Below are 20,254 nucleotides of genomic sequence, written 5' to 3'. Positions count from 1 at the left end.
ACTTGGGGCACAGCAAACAAAAACTCCTTTGAGGAGTTTTAGTTTGCTGCCCCTACAGCTGCAGAGCAAAGCACTGGGCTCCAAGCTCCACAGCTCTGCAGGAAGCCCTGCAGGCAGCCTGGGAAAGCAGCTCTGCCCAAGAAAAGCGGTGAGCCTGATCTCCCGCTCCCCCCACCCCCGAACCTGCCTGAGCTGCTTGGGGGCCCAGTGCCTGCCTCCACAGCTGTGGTGCCCCCCTGGGACCGCCCAAGCCAGGTACCTGCAGGCAGGTGCCACCTGGGGTGGTGGGGGGGTTTAAATCAGCCCTAAATTGAAACAGTGTTTTTTTAAAACCCACCGCTTAAATTTAGGGCCGCCGTTTAGTCTACACATGCCCTAGGAGCCCATTGTTACTTTGGGAGCTAGAGTGAGCAGGAGCAGGCTGCACTCAGCCTAGCTTCACTCACTTCAGCCCCAGTACAAAACACCTTACTGGCTCCCTCCCGTGACCTCTTCTTCCCCACCCCCTTTAAGCCACCCTGAACCTCACAGTTAAAACAAAAACCCATACCAACCAGTCTCTAATTCAGTCTTAAACCCCACCTTGGGTTTCTACATTACTGTAAGACCCTTGGCCCTCAATCAGCTGGCTCCCTACCAGATTTCAGAGTACCTTTCCAGGCCTTCAGCTGCCCCACCACAACAGCTTGCACTGACAAGGGCTTCTCTCCTCAGGGCTCAGGAGCTGGGCTTATATTCCCCTGAGCCCCATCCCTTCCAGTTACATGTTCTCAACCACACACAATGGTTTATTCCAAGCCTCATAATCAGTCTGCTCCCACTGCACCAGTTCTACCCTTCATTACCTATTGCAATTCAGCATGCTCCCAAGTAAGAGCCTTGTGGCTCCTATCGTTATGCTCCTTCAGGTGCATTATTTCTAGCAGCTAGCTCTGCCCATTATGCTACTCTTCTGTTCTCTGAAAGCAACAGAGACTATATACTTGATCACACCCTCCCCAGCTTCCAGTGGAAAGAGAGCAAGAGCAGCTTTATACTACAAAAAAGGGAAATCTCAAGCTTTCCCCATAGACCAGTTTTCAGTCCTCAGATCAGCAAAATGTGTTGATTAGCAACTCAGGACACTGTAGTCAGGCTGACCTCCTTGATACATGCTCACTAGTGGTTACTCTAAAGAGGAGTTTGAACTGTTTACTACAATATTTTTCCTATGTAAAACATTCTCCTGAATAGAACACACAGCCTATTTTTGCAACGCCCCAAGAAAGATAAACTTGCCATGCAGCATAGGTAAGTAGCAGAGGTCTGGAATCTGCATGCTGGGTCTAGGGGCTGCCTGGCAGAGGCCAATTTGGCATGGTGGCTCCCAGGCCATATGGCCCAAGCTGGCATGCCAGCACCAGGGCCACACAGCACAGTGGGCTCTATACAGATTGCTGGCTCGGGGACTACACAACCTGATGGTGCCTGATCCAGCATGCAGACTCCAGCTGCATGCCAAATCTGGCCCTGTACACCAACTCTGGAGCCAGCACTCTAGCTGCAAACCAACCCTTTTTGGTGTAAGGGGCGGTGGGGTGGGAAAGAGAGAGTGGTGACAGCTTTAATTGCTGTGGCTCCCAGAGCATCACAGCAATTCATACTGCCACCGCTCTACCACCACCACTACAAGTATCCAGACCCACTGGGAATCCTTTTCCTCGCATATAATGTGCACCTCAATGTCCCACAGATGGTTTGGGGGAAAAGGCAGAGATTATATACAAGAAAATGCAGCAATAATGAACTAATTCTGAGAAAACGCTTATCCACACTTTTCATTACAGTCAACAGAGCCAGAATAAGTAGTCCCATGAAGGCTGGAGTAGGCTACCAGAAACTCCTACTGGGCATCAGGGATTTATTCAGATGCCTTAAAATGCCTGATGACTACTTTAAAAAAAGAGACTTCAAGAAAGTTTTTTTTTTTATTTCATATCCCTAGCAGATCACGATAACCCATTAGACCTCTTCACAACCTGCATAGGCCAGACTTGATCTGGCCTGCAGGCCATGGGCAAGTCCATGGAGCCACTAGATTCAGCCCACAAATGTGGGGCTTTGGCATCAGAGGGCTTCAACTGCAGGTGCTCTCCCCATGCATACAGAGTCAAATGCCAGCTGTGGACACTCTCCCCATGCTGCTGTGGAGACAAGTAGCAGCACTGGCTAGGTCCTAGCATCTGTCCACCCATCTCTGAACCAGGGAGGGTCATTCCAGCCCACAGCTGGAAAAGGTTATCTACTCCTGTATTAAGCCTTCATCTGCTATGGGTTGAGAAAGGGAACCCTAATGCATTCTGTCCTCCAAGACATTTTCTGCATGTTATATCCCTTGCTGGACAAAACCATTTACTGTGAGGCTGTGCGCCATAGTATATGCTTCCCCCCACCCCACTTCATTTTAATGTTGTTTTCTCCTCATCTAAACATATCCTGTTTGTGGATATTCTTTCTAGGCACACTGAGGTATTTTCCTCCCCATGACAATAGCTTCTATGGCATGTTACTGATCAAAGTGAATTCCCAAGAAGAGCATGTTGCCTGTTCATGTCCCAAATTCAGAGGACTGTGTTCCTGGCTCTCTCTGTAAAATGTTTTAGAATTTCTGCTGCTTGAGCATCCCTCAGCCTTAAAACAAAGGTGATCTCTAGAAAGTTCCCTGGTCATCTTATTTGCAGTTAGTGTTAGATGCAGCATGGAAATGAAATCATTTCCCAGTGTACCCCTCTCTTCTCTTGCCCTTCCCAAAAGTCAGTGTGGTATGGCACAGAATACTAATCCAGCTCTTCTTAAGCATCAGAACTACTGATGTTTCATCTGAAAAGCTGCAATGCTTCTGGAAAAGATAAAGGTCCTCTGCTGCAGGTCCCATTGTACATAGCAGCGAGTGAGCTTATTTCACCTTTATCTGCTGCTCTGAACCAGAACTTTGGTGGAACTTCTGGCTTATGCTTACTTAGAAGGGCCCATCCCCCAGGTCCCTGGAAGCTGAATTCTGATAGGAGTCATATGTGAACTAAAGCTGGGTAAGAGGCAACTCTATACTCTAGGGAAACAGAGGCTGCATACACCACAAAGATAATCAAGTGCCACACCACCAATCCAGTGTCGCTGGGGCTTAGACTTGGCTCCTATTTTCAGTCCCCTTAGCATCTTGACTTTTTGGTATGTCTGTCTTCTCTGTCCATTTTGAAGCTAGCTTAGAGAAGCTTCCAGCTTGCTCCAGCTGAGCTGGATGGCCAACTTAACCGTCTTCTTTTCTTACTTTTCCAATCCTCGGGGCCAACCTGTGATCTTTTAGGTCTTCATTTAATCTAGTTTCTGACAATACATGGAGATTACACAACATGAGACGCTGTGGTCAAATGAATAAGAGATCATCTTTACTTCCAATTACACAGATCCACAAAACTTGAGATGAACACATGACTAGTTGCTGGGATTTTCTCCTTGTTACATGCCCCATTATGGCCTCTGTGCAGTGGATCTAAAGCACAAGACATGAAATAGATTTGAGTATGCATGACAAGTCGGTGCTATTTGTAGCAAGTCTGTAATATGACAATGCAAATGTCTTGTCAAACTCATTCCAAACAGCAACACAAGAGCTACTGATCCTGGAGAGACAATACTACTACTACTACTTCCCATACCTCCAGCAGTAGAGACATATCAGTGTCACAGAGTTGAATTCCACCACTTTTCTTGCATGGCTTCCACAGGGTTCTTTCCAAGCGCAGGCAAAGAGACCTTGCCTCAAAAAGCTGATGCTAGGAGCTATCCTGCCAAGGTAGTAATGTAGTGCAAGGCAGATTCCTAGTGACAGTACTGCTAGGTGGGTGTTTGAGAGCCACTGTTGATCTAAGTGTCAACCAGATCACTAACCTTTTCTGTGCATGTTATTAACCAAGTGGGAACCAACCAAAGGGAGAGATTTCAGGGAGATCCAAAGCAAGCAAAAAACAATTCTCCTTCTCTTGCTAAGAGATTTACAATACTTTGTAAATGCACTAGTCAAAATGATAAAGATGTTTCACAGGTAAGGTGGAGGAGTTACTTACTATGCAGCGTAAACCAAGCAGGTTAGTAATTTTGTCACTGAAGTCTAACAGTGTGGAGAAAGTATTGCCATGTGTTTAATAATGCTGTTTTCCCATGGCTCGTATTGGCTTCTACTTTAGAGATGAGATTTTTGCTTGTTTGCTTGAGTTTTCCTAAAAGTTTCCTCTGTATCCTTTAAAACTTTCACAGGGTCTTGTTACACATTACACTTTGCATATGTTAAAAGCATTTAAAATACAGGTATCCTCCCATTAAAGCAGGAAAACACATGACAAGTGGCAAAGTTATGCCACTTTGGGTGAGGAGTATCTTTGGCTGGTGTTAGGCAGCTCATGTTGCGCTAACATCAGTCTGACTCCAATTTGCAGTCCTCCAGCATCCCAGAATGCATTGCTCCCAGCCCCCTACTCCCATTCTGTTGATGATCGGTCCACCCTCCCAAACTCTACTGTGCTAAGGGGTGGTACTGCCCATGGGCAGGCAGGACCAGGGCTGCTGCAACAGCCCCTCCGTACAGTACAGCAGTCCCAAGCCCAGCAGACAGATGACAGCAGGGCTGCCCTAAGGCTCCATGCTCACATTACCCCAACTCCGCTCCTGACAGCTGCAGCTCTTATCAGTGCAAAGCTGCAGCTATCAGGTGGAGGGCTAGGGGAGCATGGAACCAGTGGAAGGGGGAGAAGCAATCTCTACCCTCCCACTGCCCTAGCCCCCACCTCCTGGTGGCTGTGGTTCCATGATCATAGGATTGGGTCGGCAGGAGCACAGAGCATGCTTCTCTTCCTCCCCTGTGCTGGTGTCCCCATGCTCTATCTCCCTTACCAGTGTGAAACCACAGCCACCTAGAGGGGGGTTAGTGGAGCAGGAGCATGGAACTGTGGGGCGCTGCATAGCCATCTGCCCACTTGGGGTGCTGTGCTGCAAAGGGGAATGCAGCCCCAAACTGACTGGCAGGAGCCACAAGGGAACAGAACAAAGGTATTCGGTCCTCCCAGAGTGAGTAGGAAACACTTGTTAGCAATAAAAACCACAATGTCACCAGAGATTGAAACCCCCTCCATGGGGTTATACATGTAGGATCAGCTGTCCATCTGTCATCTTGCAGAACGCCCCCTCAGTGCCCCAGCACAACAAACCGGCCCACATTTTGTTGCAAGGTGAAGTGTCACATGCCAGAGATAGAGTTTCAGTAACCTTATGCCCCTTTCAGTTCTCCCCCAGCACAGGTGGTCCCTCTCTCCTCACCAGCTTCCCAGAGCTAGAAATCAAGCCTGTGTGTCCTGGCTCCAGCTCTCACACTCATCCAAGTGCTGGGATAAAACCCAAGCATCCTAGCCCTTAGCCACAGCCCTGCTCGCCAGCCCTCTAGCAGCAAGTCAGAGCTGTGGAGGTCAGAGATCGTATTAAGCTTTAACATGCAACTTCTCAGAGCATGTTCTAAGTTTAATACCACGTAACACGTGTGAATTGTAACATGCAACAACACCCATACAGACTAACTTCAGAAAGGAAAAATAGTATCTACTCTTCTAATTTTTACTCAGTAAAGGTTTACCCACTACAAGAACATCAAGAACAGATAAGAACCGATGGCTCATGGCAAGGCTCTCTACTCTACCCACTTACTGTAAAAAGGATTTTGGCTCCATCTACACAAGCAAAATTATCTGTTGCTAACAACTTGTCATTTGATAGTAAGCGATTTCCTATAGCTAAAGAGTAGTTATTTCCTCATTTAGCTGAGACAAAGGCATTCACATCACCATTAAAGGAAAGACTTCCTAGACAGAAGCATTCCATTTGGATCAGAAATAAGAGAGAGAAAAAAAAAGTTAATGCTGTCCCAAAACCTCTCTCTCTATCTGCTGCTGGTGATCATCAAGACAGGTTGGTAGTTTCATAAATGACCAGGGATGTCAAGGCAGCCTGCTGCCCAATAAGTATTATATATCCCCACTTGTGCCTAATCCAGAGATTGCAAATTTCGTTTCCGCTCCAGACATAGGGCTCAGTCCTTTCCTTCTATTCATAGATTCCCAAGCGCATCTAAGCTCATGATGGTAAGACTAGAAAAAGCTAGAAAGAAGGGCTAAGAGTTTTGCTAAGCTGATACTGATTTATTATTTTTTTAGGAACATCCTTTTACAATGTGTGTTCTTGTCTGCTAGGACAATTTGTAGGTGCTGGCATATCCCAATATTAAAATGCCTCAACTATAGGGGATAGGAGCCTAATTTCAGGTATCCATATTTAGCAAAAAAATTACTTCGATTTCCAACTCAAATGTGAGATTTCCACCACTGCTGGATTCTGTAACAAGTCTCTCAATCACACCTTCCAGTCCCACAGGTCACTTTCCAAAAACTGGGGGCCAGGTGAAGCATTAGTAGGCTTGGGGAATCATCTCCCATATTGTTTGCATGCTTCCATTTGAAGTGTTTATTAATAAAAGCACTATAAGAACACTTAATGTGCATGACCCCAGAGGTAGCATGCCACTGTTTGTGATAACTTGGATGGGCAAAGAAAAAAGATGACGACGTTGTGTACTGCCACAAAAGGATACTTCAGTTATCACTGCCAATGGGGTCTTCTCCTTGCCAGTCTTGCAGTATTCCTCTGATTTTAGATCCATACTATATATAAAACAGGGGACCACACATGCAGCAGTATTAACCTTGTAGACCTCCAAGAAGGTGAAGAATAGCCTCCCCTACTGATAACAGCTCCAGCACAACTGAAGCGTCATTTCAACTGCTTAGTGCTAGGAAAGAGAAATTGAGTTTGTGACAGACTGAGCGTTACCTGGTTTACATGCGTGTTCCACTGCCCTCTACTGATCGAATGCCTTAGGTGCATATCCAGATTCCTTAAACTGGCTGAGATAAGGGAGTTGCTCTGTCTCCCTCAGGCACAGGCTTGTATTTCTGAAGCTGTATCCATCACATTTTTTACCACACTGTCCCTTTGATGCTCTGCTTGTGTTTGTGGACATTATTTTGAGCCAGAACCAATACTGTGCACCATTCAACCATTCAAAGTGCTAACTTTTGGGAAGAATTATCCCTAGCCCTAGGCGATTTTAAGATTAACTGCTAGTGTTACATGGAATTAAAGTGCAGGAAAAGAGCAAGATAGCAGTCAGAGGAACATAATTTGAGAGTGTGCTCTCAAGTGGCTTATCATATTATTGCTTCATTGCTTTCATTTGCTGAATGTTAATTATGGAAAAAAAACCTTCCTGTTGTTTGTTTTACAAAACATGAATTTAGAGAACAAAACATTTGTGATTCTGCTGCCAGAATGTAGTGGTCATAAAGCCTGCATAGGATTTCCAAGGAGAATCACCCCAGTATATGGGTGGATTTATTATAGTATTGGAGGCAATTGATTAAAGTAGGCTGAAAGATGAAGAGCTCTGATCACCACAGACAGGCTGACAGCACAGTGTCATGTAATAAAAAAAGCTGTTTCATTAAGCATCTGAACAGCCAAGTTCAGTAGCTCAGATGATGGCATCGCACCTGTGGCAGGAAATAAGAGTAATACACATAGTCACCCAGTGTAAAAGTACAAAGAAGCCCTAGGGAAGGAGTCCTTATAAACCAGGAGATTGGTTGGTGGGGAGGACACGGCAAAGTGGCATAAAATGGTGCATAACGCACAAATGTAGAGGACACACCCAATGCCACCACTAATGTGCAAGCTGAAATTGTCATACATTGTCTCCTAAAAGGGAAAAATGGCCTGGAACATAAATGGAAAGATTGAAAGGAGCGTATTTCTCACAAACTATATTCCAGTGGAACACAAGCAGCATGTTGCTCTCTGTTAAAGTCTTTATTCTACATAAAAGAAACTCACTTCTCTTCCTAAATTTAAACATATACAGAGTGAAATTCAGACTTCAAATGTTAGGCATTTCCAAATTTCTTTTAGAGAATGATCCTAGCAAACCCTGCTGGTAGAGGAGTACCAACTCTCAACAAACGATGGAATCCCTTTGCCCCAAGAGAGAAACCCAGACACAGAATTGTTGGTCTCTTTATATCCCAACACACAGCTTGAAATAGAAAGATGGTGCAGGGAGCAAAGAGAAAGGTGGGGAAGAAGGAAAGGTAATTAAGTTTTGAATATAGGGAAACTTTACTTACCCAAGCAGACCAGCCTTGAGATCACAACGGAGAACAGAAGGCTACTGGCAGCAAAGTAACACTTCATGGTTCCTGTTAGACAAAAAATAATAAGTCAAAGTCTAGTCACACATTATAGTAATGACAATGCAAATAAAGTTACCATGAACCCAAATAGGAAGTCAAAATGTATTAGCTGAACAGCATAAAACACAGCCACTCTTTTAATACCTGCCTCTTATGTAGCACTTGTCATTAATAGATCTAAAAGTGCTTTAGAGAGTAGGAAACCTGCAAAAGCCTTACCCTTCAACCAACACAAAGAATGTGGAAATAAGGGAAGAAATACAGTTCTTTAGCCCCTGAATACTTGGAGTATCCCTTCAAAATACTCTGACAGATGGTGCTGCCCACTCCATGATGACTACACACCCAGCCTAAGAAGCTGACAAAAGCTGGCCAGTGCTTGGACACAGGACTCAGAAAGACCTCTCCTTGTTGGCAGAAGAATCTATAATCCAAGAGTAGTGCCACTCAGGTCAGCAGGCAACTGAATTATGCAGCTTCAAAGAAATTAGAGCTGCACACGACCTACATAAGATTATCTTGCCCGTGACTCTGGCTAACTAGGCTGGTACTCACCAGGGTAATTCTTGTAAATGAAAGGTTGCACATCTCAAGTGATGGGTTTTTTACTATGCCCTTTGGGAGATTTTTCCCTCCACCACTGAATACATCTCATTGTTAGCAAAGATTTTTGTAAATGCCCAGGCTTAATTTTCCTTTGCTCAGTTTACATTACTTTTATTTTCAGCCTCATGACTTATTCTAAACAATTCTCCCGCCTTGGCTTTAATTGCATCATACTAAGACATTACAGTTCCCTTAATCATTCTTAGTCTAACTTATATTCAGCTTTTAACCTTGCCTCATTAATTATTCTTTAATAGTTTGCTCCTTTTCTTTTAATTTTCTTCCTACTTCTTGGAATCTTCCTGGTATTTGTGGAGGTGATCAGAAGCAATGCATCATTTTACCAGAGCCAGATCAAGTGATAACCACTATTCTGTTCCATGTAATCCAGAGTTTTAAAGATGCCTTCACAACACATTGCAAGTGGCTATCTAATTTGCTGTCAGATGAGACTGTCAAGTCATTACTTTCCTAGTTTGTCCTTTCAGCTGAATATCTGTCCCCTAGATAAAAATAAGAAAGAAAATAAAGGATGCCTTTACCACTCTTAAATGCTTTAATCCAAACATAAGGCATCCAGAAAAATAAGCATTTGTGTAACTTCATGACTATATGTTATAAGTTTATATGCAAGGAAAGAACTAACCTGCCATCTCACCCTCAGGCAAATGAATACCAGATGTGGCAATCAAAGGGTTAAAGTTAGTGGATCAGATTCCTCCCTGGTGCAATTTCATGAAGGCAATGGAGAGACAGCAGGGATGAATTTGTTCCATTATAATTACAGTGCAACATTGTCTCACAGTTAAGGCATTAGCCTTTTATCTCTGGAAACAATGGTTAGATGACTGCTTATGTCACCAATCAAAATGAGACTGATGTTTTCTTTTTAGTTTCCACTAAATGTCTGCTTACACTTTAAGACTCTCACCATAAATTTTATATAACTGGTATTTTCTCTTTAGAAAAGGTATCTCCAAACAGCTGGAGCAATGGGGTGCTGCATGTGAAGAATAGCAAAAGACAGAGATAGCACTTAAATGCTAGGTAAAGATCAACAGCATTGGCAATGCAGACTGAGAACCCAGGACTGGCAGAGCAGTGAGCGATGAACATCAAGATTAAGCTGTGTTGGCAGAACTGTCTGGGAGACCACAACTAAAATCTCTAAAAATTCGCCAAAATTTCAAAGTACAATACAAAAAACAACAGACAGAACATATGAGTACACCCAAAGCTCTCAAACACCAGCAATGCTGTGAAATAGTTATGAGCTGGAAGAACAGCTTGAGTGTATTAACATGCAAATCAATACTCCAACACCCCACTTAGTTTCTAGAATTTCCCAGGCTAGTATTAACAGAGCACATAGAGTCTTACCATAGCAAAAGAATGAAATATGGCAATAGATATGTATAGAATGGTCAGATGCTTACTATTGTTTTCAGATTAACAAAATGAGGCATTCAAAACCGTGCTAAAAAAAAAAAAAAAAAAAAAAAAAAAATAATACTCCAAAGCCTAAAAAAAGGACAAGAGATTTCTATTTTAAAATGGAATCAAAATACAATTTAAGTTATGATTAATGGCTTAATCTAAAATATATGTCCCAAAGCCAAGTATAAGTTATGTACATGCACACGTGCTTGCTATATGTATACACAGTATACATAGCTTTAATAACCACAAATGATCGAGTGATTTTGACTGTAACCCTTGTCATCTCCACCCCATGTCGTGACACCATCGTTTGTTGTGATCACTCATTGCATTTCATCTAGTACCTCAAATCCTGCTCCTGCAAAACAATATGAGAAGGCAGATTTCTAAGCCTGTTTGATATCCCAACAGAAAATCTGCACTAATGGTAAGAATCCTACTGTGAGGGATCACAAACCTTGGGTTTTTTGCAACAGGAATTAATTTTTCTAATTTGTCCCTAAAGTTCTTTTCACTTTCTGGATTCTTTAAAGTTATGAGCCACATTCTAAACCACTATGAATAAACAATCGCTTCATAGTTTATGCCAGAGCAACATCAGTTGGCAATCTGGCCCAACTACTGGAGATTGGTATAAAGAGCATGTGTAGAGATGAGAAGATGTGACAGCTGCCCACTTGGCTGACACATAGGGAGGGCTGGACATAGGCACAAGCAAACCAGGTGGCTGCCTGGGGCCCAAACAAAGGGGGCCCAAAGATGATGATGATGATAATAAAATTACCACCACCACCATCATCTCTGGCAAAGCGGGGCACGGTACTAAAAGTTTGCCCAGGGCTGCCAGGAGTCTAGGTATGGTGCCTCAGGTAGGAGACTGAACCAAGGACCTCCAGAGCTAGAAAGCAAAAGCTGCTCTACTTTGGAGCTAAAGAGCCACAGCTCAGTAGGAGCCTTTGCCAGTAATAAATCATACCCTTAGCCCACCAGCACAGAAGGGCATTCATAATACATTCACTAGTGGGTTACATACACAATAAACTTCATAATAGACCTGGTGAACACTAGGAGCAAATGAGAAAAACAATGCATCCTGCATAAACTGTTAAGGCAGGTACAACTCCCATCTGAGCAGCTAAACAGGAAGATCAGATCCCAGTTCAACAGCTTATACATTTGCTATCATGTGGAACTTCTCTCAAATCCTAGCCCAGAATTGGATATCAGCATTGGGTTTGCACTTCTCTGCTGCATGCAGACTGTTCAATATGCCTACAAATATAGCTTTGTACTCTGTTAAGATTACTTGCTGGAGGTTAGCATGCTGTCGCGGAAGGGCCATAAAAGTCTCCCTCCTGCATTAAACCTGAGAAGACTGTCATATCTGCACAGGAACAGGAGACACAACTCTATTTGACTGCAGTGTTTTCTAGCTAAAAGAGAAGCTAGAAAACGATCCAGTACTTTTAATGCCTTAAACCCAAGTTTAAGAAATGGAGAGAGAAAAGCAAGATTATGAAGATCTTAAAACTCTCTCTTGATTAGGAGCAACCCTTGAGCTCTCCTCCTACTCAGTAGGAAAGAGTCTGAAAAAAATATCCATCACACATACCCCGAGCCATAGGGTACCCCTCTACTCCCCTCACAAAGCCACATCACAGGAAGAAGTAGAGGTGCCAATCCTAGGAAGAAGTTATGAAAAATGGAATGGTTTCTGCCCCATATGATAGGAATTTTGGATGCTAATATTAATTCAAAAGGGGAAGCAAAGCTCTCAGTGAATCCATTCCCACTTGCATGGTATTTCTGGTGTCCTCATTCTGGCAATTCACCAGATTCAAGCCATCTCTAACATATACTCCCCACACATGTAAACACAAAACTTAACCCTCATCAGCCTGCTTACTGTTTCTCCTACAACTCGCCATGGCCAACTCCACCCGGCTGTCCATTATTATTATTAATAATAATAATAATAATAATAATAATAATAATAATAATAATAATCTGGGCTGACATAAACAATCCAGAAGTTCCATCTTCAAGCAAGAAGTCAAGTAACAAAACCCCAAGCTAGATGTTCACTGGCATCCTCTGATGCCACTTGGATACAAATGGGAAAAAAAACTTTAAAAGTCTGTTACAGAGAAGTTTTCAATTAGCAATAATCGCGCCTCAGATTAACCTCATTGGCTACGATACTGCCACTGCTATTAAGCTGTGCCTTGTCCCCAACGATATTCTTTTCATGAAGGATTCGGCAGAGAAATATGAATTGTATAAAGAATTTAACATCTCTGCATGGGTCATTAGAAAGAACTTTGTATCTAAAAAGCACAAAGGTTCTCCTCTTTAAAACTGAAGGATGAGGTTCCAGAAATTGTGCTCTTGAAATCAACCCAGTTAGGAGGGCCATTAAAAGAATAGCATAGCATCAGTCCACTGTGTTATGTGATTTTTTTTTTTCCTAAAGATGTACAACTCACTCCCCAGTGACACCCATCGCTTTACACTTGCTAACCCACATCTCTAAAAGAGACACAACATGACAGAAGGAAAGGGCCAACTCATGGACTTCTCCCCTCACCACCTTTTCCTTTCAATCATTCCTACTTCTGCAACATTGTTCTATATTGTACCTTTCCATAGAGCAGGGTGGCCATCCTGCACCGTGGGTGCCACAAGTGGCACAGGTAACCTCTGTGTGGGGCACATGGCAGATTGGGGAGGGGACATGTAGCACAGTGGCAGACAGGACAGGGAGCAGAAAGCAGAGCATGAGATCAGGCACCGAGCACAGGACAGGAAGCAGAAAGCAAAGCAGCAGCTTGGTCAGGAAGCAAAGAACAGGGAGCAGGAAGCTGAGCAGCAGATCAGGTAAGGGAAAGGGATTGGAGTGGCACTTCCGGTGAGTCCAGGGATAATTTATGGTATACTTGTCAAGAGATTGCCACAAAGGATTGCAAATCTTTTCTTCCAACTTGTGCAACCCTTTAACTACTGGATGTCTTTTAGGCTTGCTGCAGTGTACAGGCCATTTCTGTATTTGCTTCAAAGCTCTGTAATTTGGAGCTGAGCCAGTGCAGAAGAACAGTGATAAACCATTTAAAAATGGACTAGAACTTCATGCTAAGTCACATTGGTTTATTGGTTCTCCTTCTCAGAGAGAGTTCTCATCAGGCACATGCTTCAGTTTTCCATACACTCACTGTAAATTAATCAAGGTAAAATTGGCAACAGTTGTGGAGGAGCTGCCAGCATTTCACCTAGAAGAATTATGGACTTCAGCAGAGATGCACCCGCTTACACCCAGCCAGATTTGGTGTTCTGTGTATAGTTTTCAGGCTGGTAAATGTCATCTTATAAATCTGTGCACCTGTATTGGTTATTTTAAATGCACTGCTGGGGCATTTCTGCAAGTGAACAGTTATCATACATACAAAATATCCCTAATTGCCTTAGTTAGAACAGCAGCAGTTTCTGCATTGTCTGTGCCCTGTTGGCAGCTATGAAGAAACATTTGGGCTGCTGCTGGCATTTTTATAATCCCAAACCCACAATCCCTTACTTCCCTTCCCCCCACCTGGTCGTCTCTTTCCCAAACGTCACTGTAATATTTGTGTCTCCAATTTACAGTGTCAGTCTCTCCGTTTGCTCTGTGCTGTTCCAAAAGCATAAAGAAGAAATGAAAGTGTAAATCAAAGTCTCTCTCAAACAGCTTTTGTGTAAAGAGCTGCTCACTAAAAACCTCCCTCTTCCCTAGTGTCTCCCAATTCACATCAAGCAAGTAACTAGCCTCTGGTTCCACACCCTTTTCCCTTCCTCCATTCACAGGATAATTGCAGCTGGAACAACAGCTGGGGCTACCTACTAATGTCATTCACTTCCTCTCAGCGAAGACAAAGAAGATCACCAGCAACCCAGTAGGGATCAGAATGTGCACATGTGGCATTCATCCACCTGTCAAAAAGGCTTCTTCTGCTATAGCTTTCTGACTGCCACCAATTCAGTGTTTTTCCACCTCACAGCTGGCTCTCTGTTTACTCTATTTCCATACTCTTTGCTCCTGAATTGGAAAAAAAAAAAAAAAAAAAAAAAAACTTCCCAATGTTTTCAATTAGCCCATGAAGTCTTCCTTCCCAATGAGGATATGAAAGATGCCCTAAAACATTGAGTAAGATGTCAAAATGAGGAGACACCAGTAATGATGACCACAAAGAATCCACTGTGGCATTATGCAGGAGCAAATTCTTTGATATTTAGAGATGGTCACATATAGGACCGTGATCAACCAACGGGACTCTTAGACAAATAAAAGGCAAATCCTTAATGAGCTCTATCATGTTTTCTAATCCATTTCAAAATTGTTTAGAGCCCTATTCTGTCTTTCAACATGCACGGGCAACTCTAATGCCTTAGAGGTGTAAAGCATCTCCTAAGAATGCAAACTCTGGATCTACCTTGCCACTCCAACTTCTGTCTATAAATAGGGTCAAACAAATGCACCTTAACACCTTCATACTTATGACAAACTATTCTGTAATCCAACTCAGATTTCAGGTGCAAAGGACATCCAATGACTTCTAGAACTCGCAAGGGCATTCCCCTCAAATAACAGCAGTCCAGAGCTCTGATATGGTAAACTTGCCAGTGCATTAAGGGAGTGCCTTATGGCTAGATAAAGCTTTGGCTGGGATGATCTAGTTGGAGACGGTCCTGCTTTGAGCAGGGGGTTGGACTAGATGACCTCCTGAGGTCCCTTCCAATCCTAATTTTCTAGGATTCTATGTTCCCAAAATACACAGCCATTTCACTAGAGGGGAGTAAAATCTAAACGCCAATGAGTGATTTACTTTTTACCAAGTTTGTTTGGAGATGTGTTTCTACTTGTAAGAATCAATTTGCATAGTCCTACCTGGTGGTTCAAAAACAAAAGTTTGCAGGAGCTAAATTCAGGTTGAATCCTACTGAGAACATGGAGGCAAAGCTAGTCCAAGCAGCAGAACTAGTGGCCCCACTGAAAATTCCTGCCTGACCTCTCTCAGTAAATACAAACTGTAAACAAGAAAGTAGCAGCCAACAGCAACTTCTTAACGTTCACTAACATCTAGAGAGGTCTAAATGCATATGGATCCAAGTGGATGAGAAACTTGTAGATGCAGATAAAGCCTGGGGAACCTGCAGCTGGTACATGAACGTGGATCCAGTTCACACCTCAGCTGATTTTTGTCAACATTTAAACTGAATACTTTTCACACTTCTTCTCTGTACCCATTGTACCATTGCATCCAATCCCCAGCCTCCCCAAATTGCAAACCTATTCCAAGCACAAATATTCTGGTATTGCTCAATCTGTTGCAGTAGCTCCTGCTCAGCAACTCACCATACCTTTCTAGCTCACCCTACAACATACATTTTAAACAAACAAACAAACAGAGTAAAGTTTTAAAGAAATTCAAATTGGCATGAGCAATATGCAAATCATAATTCCTAAAAATAACAAATTGCCATACAGGGTAATCAGAAGTAAATTGATATTGATAAATAAGCTTTTCTTCCTCACAGTAGGTGGTTTATTTTAATCTAATGAGTTTTATATTTTTCCAAGCTTTCAGATTCCATGATGAAGAGCTGTCTGTGCCGGAATTACGGACTGCTTTGAAATATTGTAATTTTATGGCTCATTTTGTCAGGACTCTTGAAAATGAGATTTGTTCCCAGTGAAAAATTCTGCCTTCTTTTTTTATTCCCTGTGGTGAAAAGAAAAAAAAAAAAATCCCTTGTTAAATAAATATAGGCCAATGTATCTGTAGGCATTTGGAGCAAGTGTAAAACACATGGGAATGAGAGAAGATATACAGAGAAACAAGTATGGCTCTCTTTTCTTGGAAAGCAAAAGTATTACCACTTTTTTTGTGAATGAGGAGGAGGGAAAAAAATGTTCAAACACACAAATCCTAGTCTCTCAGTTTCCAAGTCTGAAGATCTAAGCATCTTTTGCTACAGTCTCTCTCTTGGATAGAACACATGGCAAATGTTTTCACAAAAGAAGTAGGATCCCCTTGATACGTTGAGCTGAATGACCCAGGTAATGGACAGTGTAACCATTACTAAAATTATCACAATATGCCTGAGGGCTTAGGGAAAAAGAATAGCTCTTCTGGGGGCTATACTGCAAGAACTCTCCTACTGAATTGTACATGGTAAAATGTAAGGACGCTGCTAAAGCAAAGAGCATCAGCAATCTACCCTTAACTCATGAAATAAAAGCACATCCTTATGTAAGGTATGTCTCTGTGTCAGGGCACCGTAGGTGCCTACCACTTTAAGGGCTTGGAGCTGGCAGCCACCAGGTGCCTGATGACGGTAGCCATTTTGGAATCAGGGGCTGCCCATATAACCAGAGCAGTTGGGCTGCTAGAGATCAGGCTACCTGCCTGGCTGTAGGACTGCTGGTATCACCTGGAGGTAAGGGAGGAGCTGTAGGGGATGGATAGGAGGCTCCTGGTCTTGGGCATGACCTAAAACTGCACCCTGCTGTGAGTGGGTGGCCTGGTGGGGCTCCCAGTGGCACAGGAGCCCCCAGAAAGTGCCAGGCCAGTTACCACCCCGGTGAAAGGCAGGTTGAGGTGCCTTAACCCCTAGCCCCCACAACCAGGTGGGTGACCCCTTTGTTTGGAGGGCCCAGAGAGTAGACTCTTGAAGATTGAGAAAAGGGCCATAGATGCAGGCCTGGCTGAGTTTTCCCTGACTGGTCCATGCTGGGGCCAGGACCAGAAGGGTTGAAGGGCCAAGGGCCCACAGGGAGGGATGCCCAAGAGCTGAGGGCCTGGAGTCCTGGCTGGCCTGGAGGTGGGCCAGGGCTAGATGAGCTGTAGGTCTCGGTGGGGGGACCACACCTAAAGGGGAACCAGTTCAGGGAGCTATGCTGCCCGGTATGACAGCGGAAGAGGCCACCTGAGGGGAGGAATCCAGGTGGGGTTCAACAGGAGGATTCTGAGGCCCAGTGTGGGGGCCGGTGATTAAAGGAACATCGTGATGCCATCTGCGAGGCTTGGGCTGCAGTGTATGGGAGGAAAGGAGCTGCAGATGGTGCCCCCCCTGGCATCGGGGCAGGAACTAGGCAGCCTTCCACTTATTAACATCTACTAATTAATTATAACAAGGCGGCGTGGTGGGTGAGAAGGCAGGCGGTTAGCCCAGAGACAGGTGGGTGGGCCACTCTGAAAACAGCCCCGAGCAGGACCCCCGTTACAGTCCCATACAGAGTTGGATCAAGTGGCAGTACAAGCAGCCCCACATTTCAGAGGAAGGAAAAAAAAAAAAAAAAAAAGAGTACATTCTGAATGGTTTTTCTGAACTCTCTTCTGTCGTCTTAATGGGTTAAATCAAGGTGGCTACAGGGATATAAACATCTTCCTTCCCTCCTCGCCATCATGGGAAAAGGAAGATGAAGAAAAGTTTGAAGAGGCTGTCTCACTAAAACCTGCAGAACAAGAACAGTACCAGATACAAAACATACCAGGTAAATTTTTTTTTTTTTTTTAATTCCGAATGAGGAACATTAAAGTATTTTGCAAGTTCACTTTTAACTTTGTTGTACACTCTGAAAGAAGTCAAAAACATAGTCTTGAAACAAAATATTTTAGTTTTCCAATTTTAGATAAGCATGCTATCATTTCAAAATCCCCTTCCATGTAATTTAAAAAAATAACATCTTTTTAAAAGCTCAAAATGAAAGGAAGCGTTTCATTTGACATGAAATGGGTTTGACTTTTCAATTTACAAGAACAAAAAAAAAAAATCTATAAAAAATTTATTTTTGTACCAAACTGAGTATTTTCCCCCAGGTTTCTTTGGAATTAGTAGAAAAACCACAAAAATCCATTATTTTCACACTTCTTCCTATGACCACTAGCTTCATGGGTGGGCATGCAAATAGAAAAATCAAAGCTTCCATCAAGAAAAGGCATTTTCCTTGGTAACATGATGTTACCAAAGGCAAAATTAGGCTCCATCTTTTGTCTCCCAATCCATACTCTAATTTTAAGAGGGAAATGGGAGTATGCAGGAAAAATCTTCTTTCCTGAGCAAGGTGACTCCTAACACTAATCTAATAAAACCCAGAAGATATTATGATTATTTGTATTGTATTAGTGCCTACACATCAAGAATGTGAGCCCTATTTGCCAAGCTCAGTGTCACCACAGCATATCTGCTAATAAACATTTGCAATATGCAAAGTATAGGGATATTCACACCGTGTCGTGCTTTGTCATTTTAGACAAGTGCAGGACAAAGCCCGTCAAACAATGGCAGCACAGCACCATCTATGTAATTTCACGTTTCTTTGAGAGCTCCAAGTTACTGCAGCTAGGACTGCTGTAGTGGAAGATACACCTCAGATGGCTCTGAGGCAAGGCAGCAAGCAGTGCAGAATTGGGGCACACCTATTACTGGCCTTCCTACACTCTCAAAACTCCATTACTTTAAAAGGACGGACAGTCTCATAGGCACAGAGATAAACACACGGAAGATGGAAGAAGTCAGAATGTACAAGCCGAGTCTGCATACATTATATAACGATTGCAAAATTCTACAGAAGTCAAAGGAAGACTCTCCAGACCCCTGGAGCAGGGGCAGATTCCTCCCTGCCCTGCACCCTTTTGATTCCTGCTCCACTCAGTTTTGACAATAAACTGCCCAGCAAGGATAGCCACATTTCTATTCAAGCAGAGCTGAGGGAGTCAATTGACTTCATGGTTCATTATCATCTACTTGAGTCCTACTAATCTCCTTATTCCATAGGTCAGTGGTGCTCAACCTTTTTTCCCAGGGGGCCAGATAGGATGGGCAGTGCTCAGCTGGTCTGTAGACCAGATCCGGCCAGCAGTCCCAATCCAGCACCTGTGGCAAGCAGAGCATGCACCATCCAGCCACACAAAGGAGGAGAGTGGGTGACCCAACCCTACAGGGGAAGGGGGTTTGCTTTCTCCCTGCAGGAGGAAGAAGGGGGTGTGTCTCAGACCCAACCAGCCCTGTGGGGGTGGGGAAAAGAGGGTGTGGGCTGGCCCTGCAGTGGGGGAGGGAGCATGGCCCAACCCCAATCCAGGACCACAGGTGTGGCCTGGCCCCAACCCTGCCCTGCCGCGGGGGGGGGGGGGGGGGGGGGGAGTAAAAGACTGGCAGCTCAGCCTGGCCCCTGGCCAACCATGCAGGTCTTGGAATTTGGTAGGGGGAAGGTGGCCATATTAATGTCCATCATTCACACACCACCAAACTTCCTGACCCATGAGAAGCCCTTTGAACCATGTGATGGCTCTATGGGCTGTATTTAGCCCACAGGTCATAGGTGTTTACAAACCTCCTTTTTCCACTAATCATGCTATCCTTTCTTCTACTATATCCTGTCTATTATCCCCTCCTGATAATGCTTCATAGCTCACCCCCTAGTATTCAACTACCTAGGAACCTGCACCTGTTCCTGGGGAATTCAAACCACCACAAGTCACAGACAGGGAAGGGAGGGCCAGGGTGCAGGCAAACTAGGGTATGCAGTGGCACAGCAGTCAGAGACCAGAACGAGTTGCAAAAGGGAGGCAAACGGTATGTTACGGTACGTGACATTTTCGTGGATTATTCGTTGCAGCAGATGGAGCCTGAATCAGCAACAGAACGAGGGTAGCACAAAGCTGGGCATAAGTAGATCCGATGGGGCTGGTCACCCCAGGTACAGGCACTACAAGTGCCCAAATAAGTCTTCCAACCCCAAGTGCTTGTTTCTGTACATTGAGAGGTGGAAAGCAGTAAAAGCCTACTACAGGCATCATGTGAGAAAAGGCAGCAGTGAAGAAGGGGTGGGGGCAGAGAAAAATGTTTGGGAG

At 43.9% G+C, this 20,254-nt stretch overlaps 1 protein-coding gene, 1 long non-coding RNA gene and 1 pseudogene across 2 annotated transcripts in view; 1 reads left to right on the top strand and 2 right to left on the bottom strand.

Annotated features, from left to right (window-relative positions):
• The window catches only part of CDH23 (cadherin related 23), a 569,738-nt gene that overhangs the window by 534,825 nt on the left and 14,659 nt on the right, over window positions 1-20,254 (bottom strand). The window contains exon 2 of the mRNA XM_025203550.1: window positions 8,259-8,330. Within this exon, the coding sequence (XP_025059335.1) occupies window positions 8,259-8,330 (72 nt within the window). The remainder of the gene's footprint in view (window positions 1-8,258; window positions 8,331-20,254) is intronic.
• Window positions 12,474-12,590, bottom strand: LOC112550231 (annotated as a pseudogene).
• LOC102371738 lies at window positions 16,746-19,185 on the top strand. The gene is made up of 3 exons (XR_323778.2): window positions 16,746-16,838; window positions 17,764-17,895; window positions 18,655-19,185. It is a non-coding gene; the product is annotated as an uncharacterized LOC102371738 (long non-coding RNA).

Source organism: Alligator sinensis, unplaced genomic scaffold (assembly GCF_000455745.1).
Source record: "Alligator sinensis unplaced genomic scaffold, ASM45574v1 scaffold546_1, whole genome shotgun sequence".
In the NCBI taxonomy this organism is placed as follows: domain Eukaryota; kingdom Metazoa; phylum Chordata; order Crocodylia; family Alligatoridae; genus Alligator; species Alligator sinensis.
The sequence above is the reverse complement of the archived record's forward strand: the minus strand, read 5'-3'. Positions and strand labels throughout refer to the sequence as shown.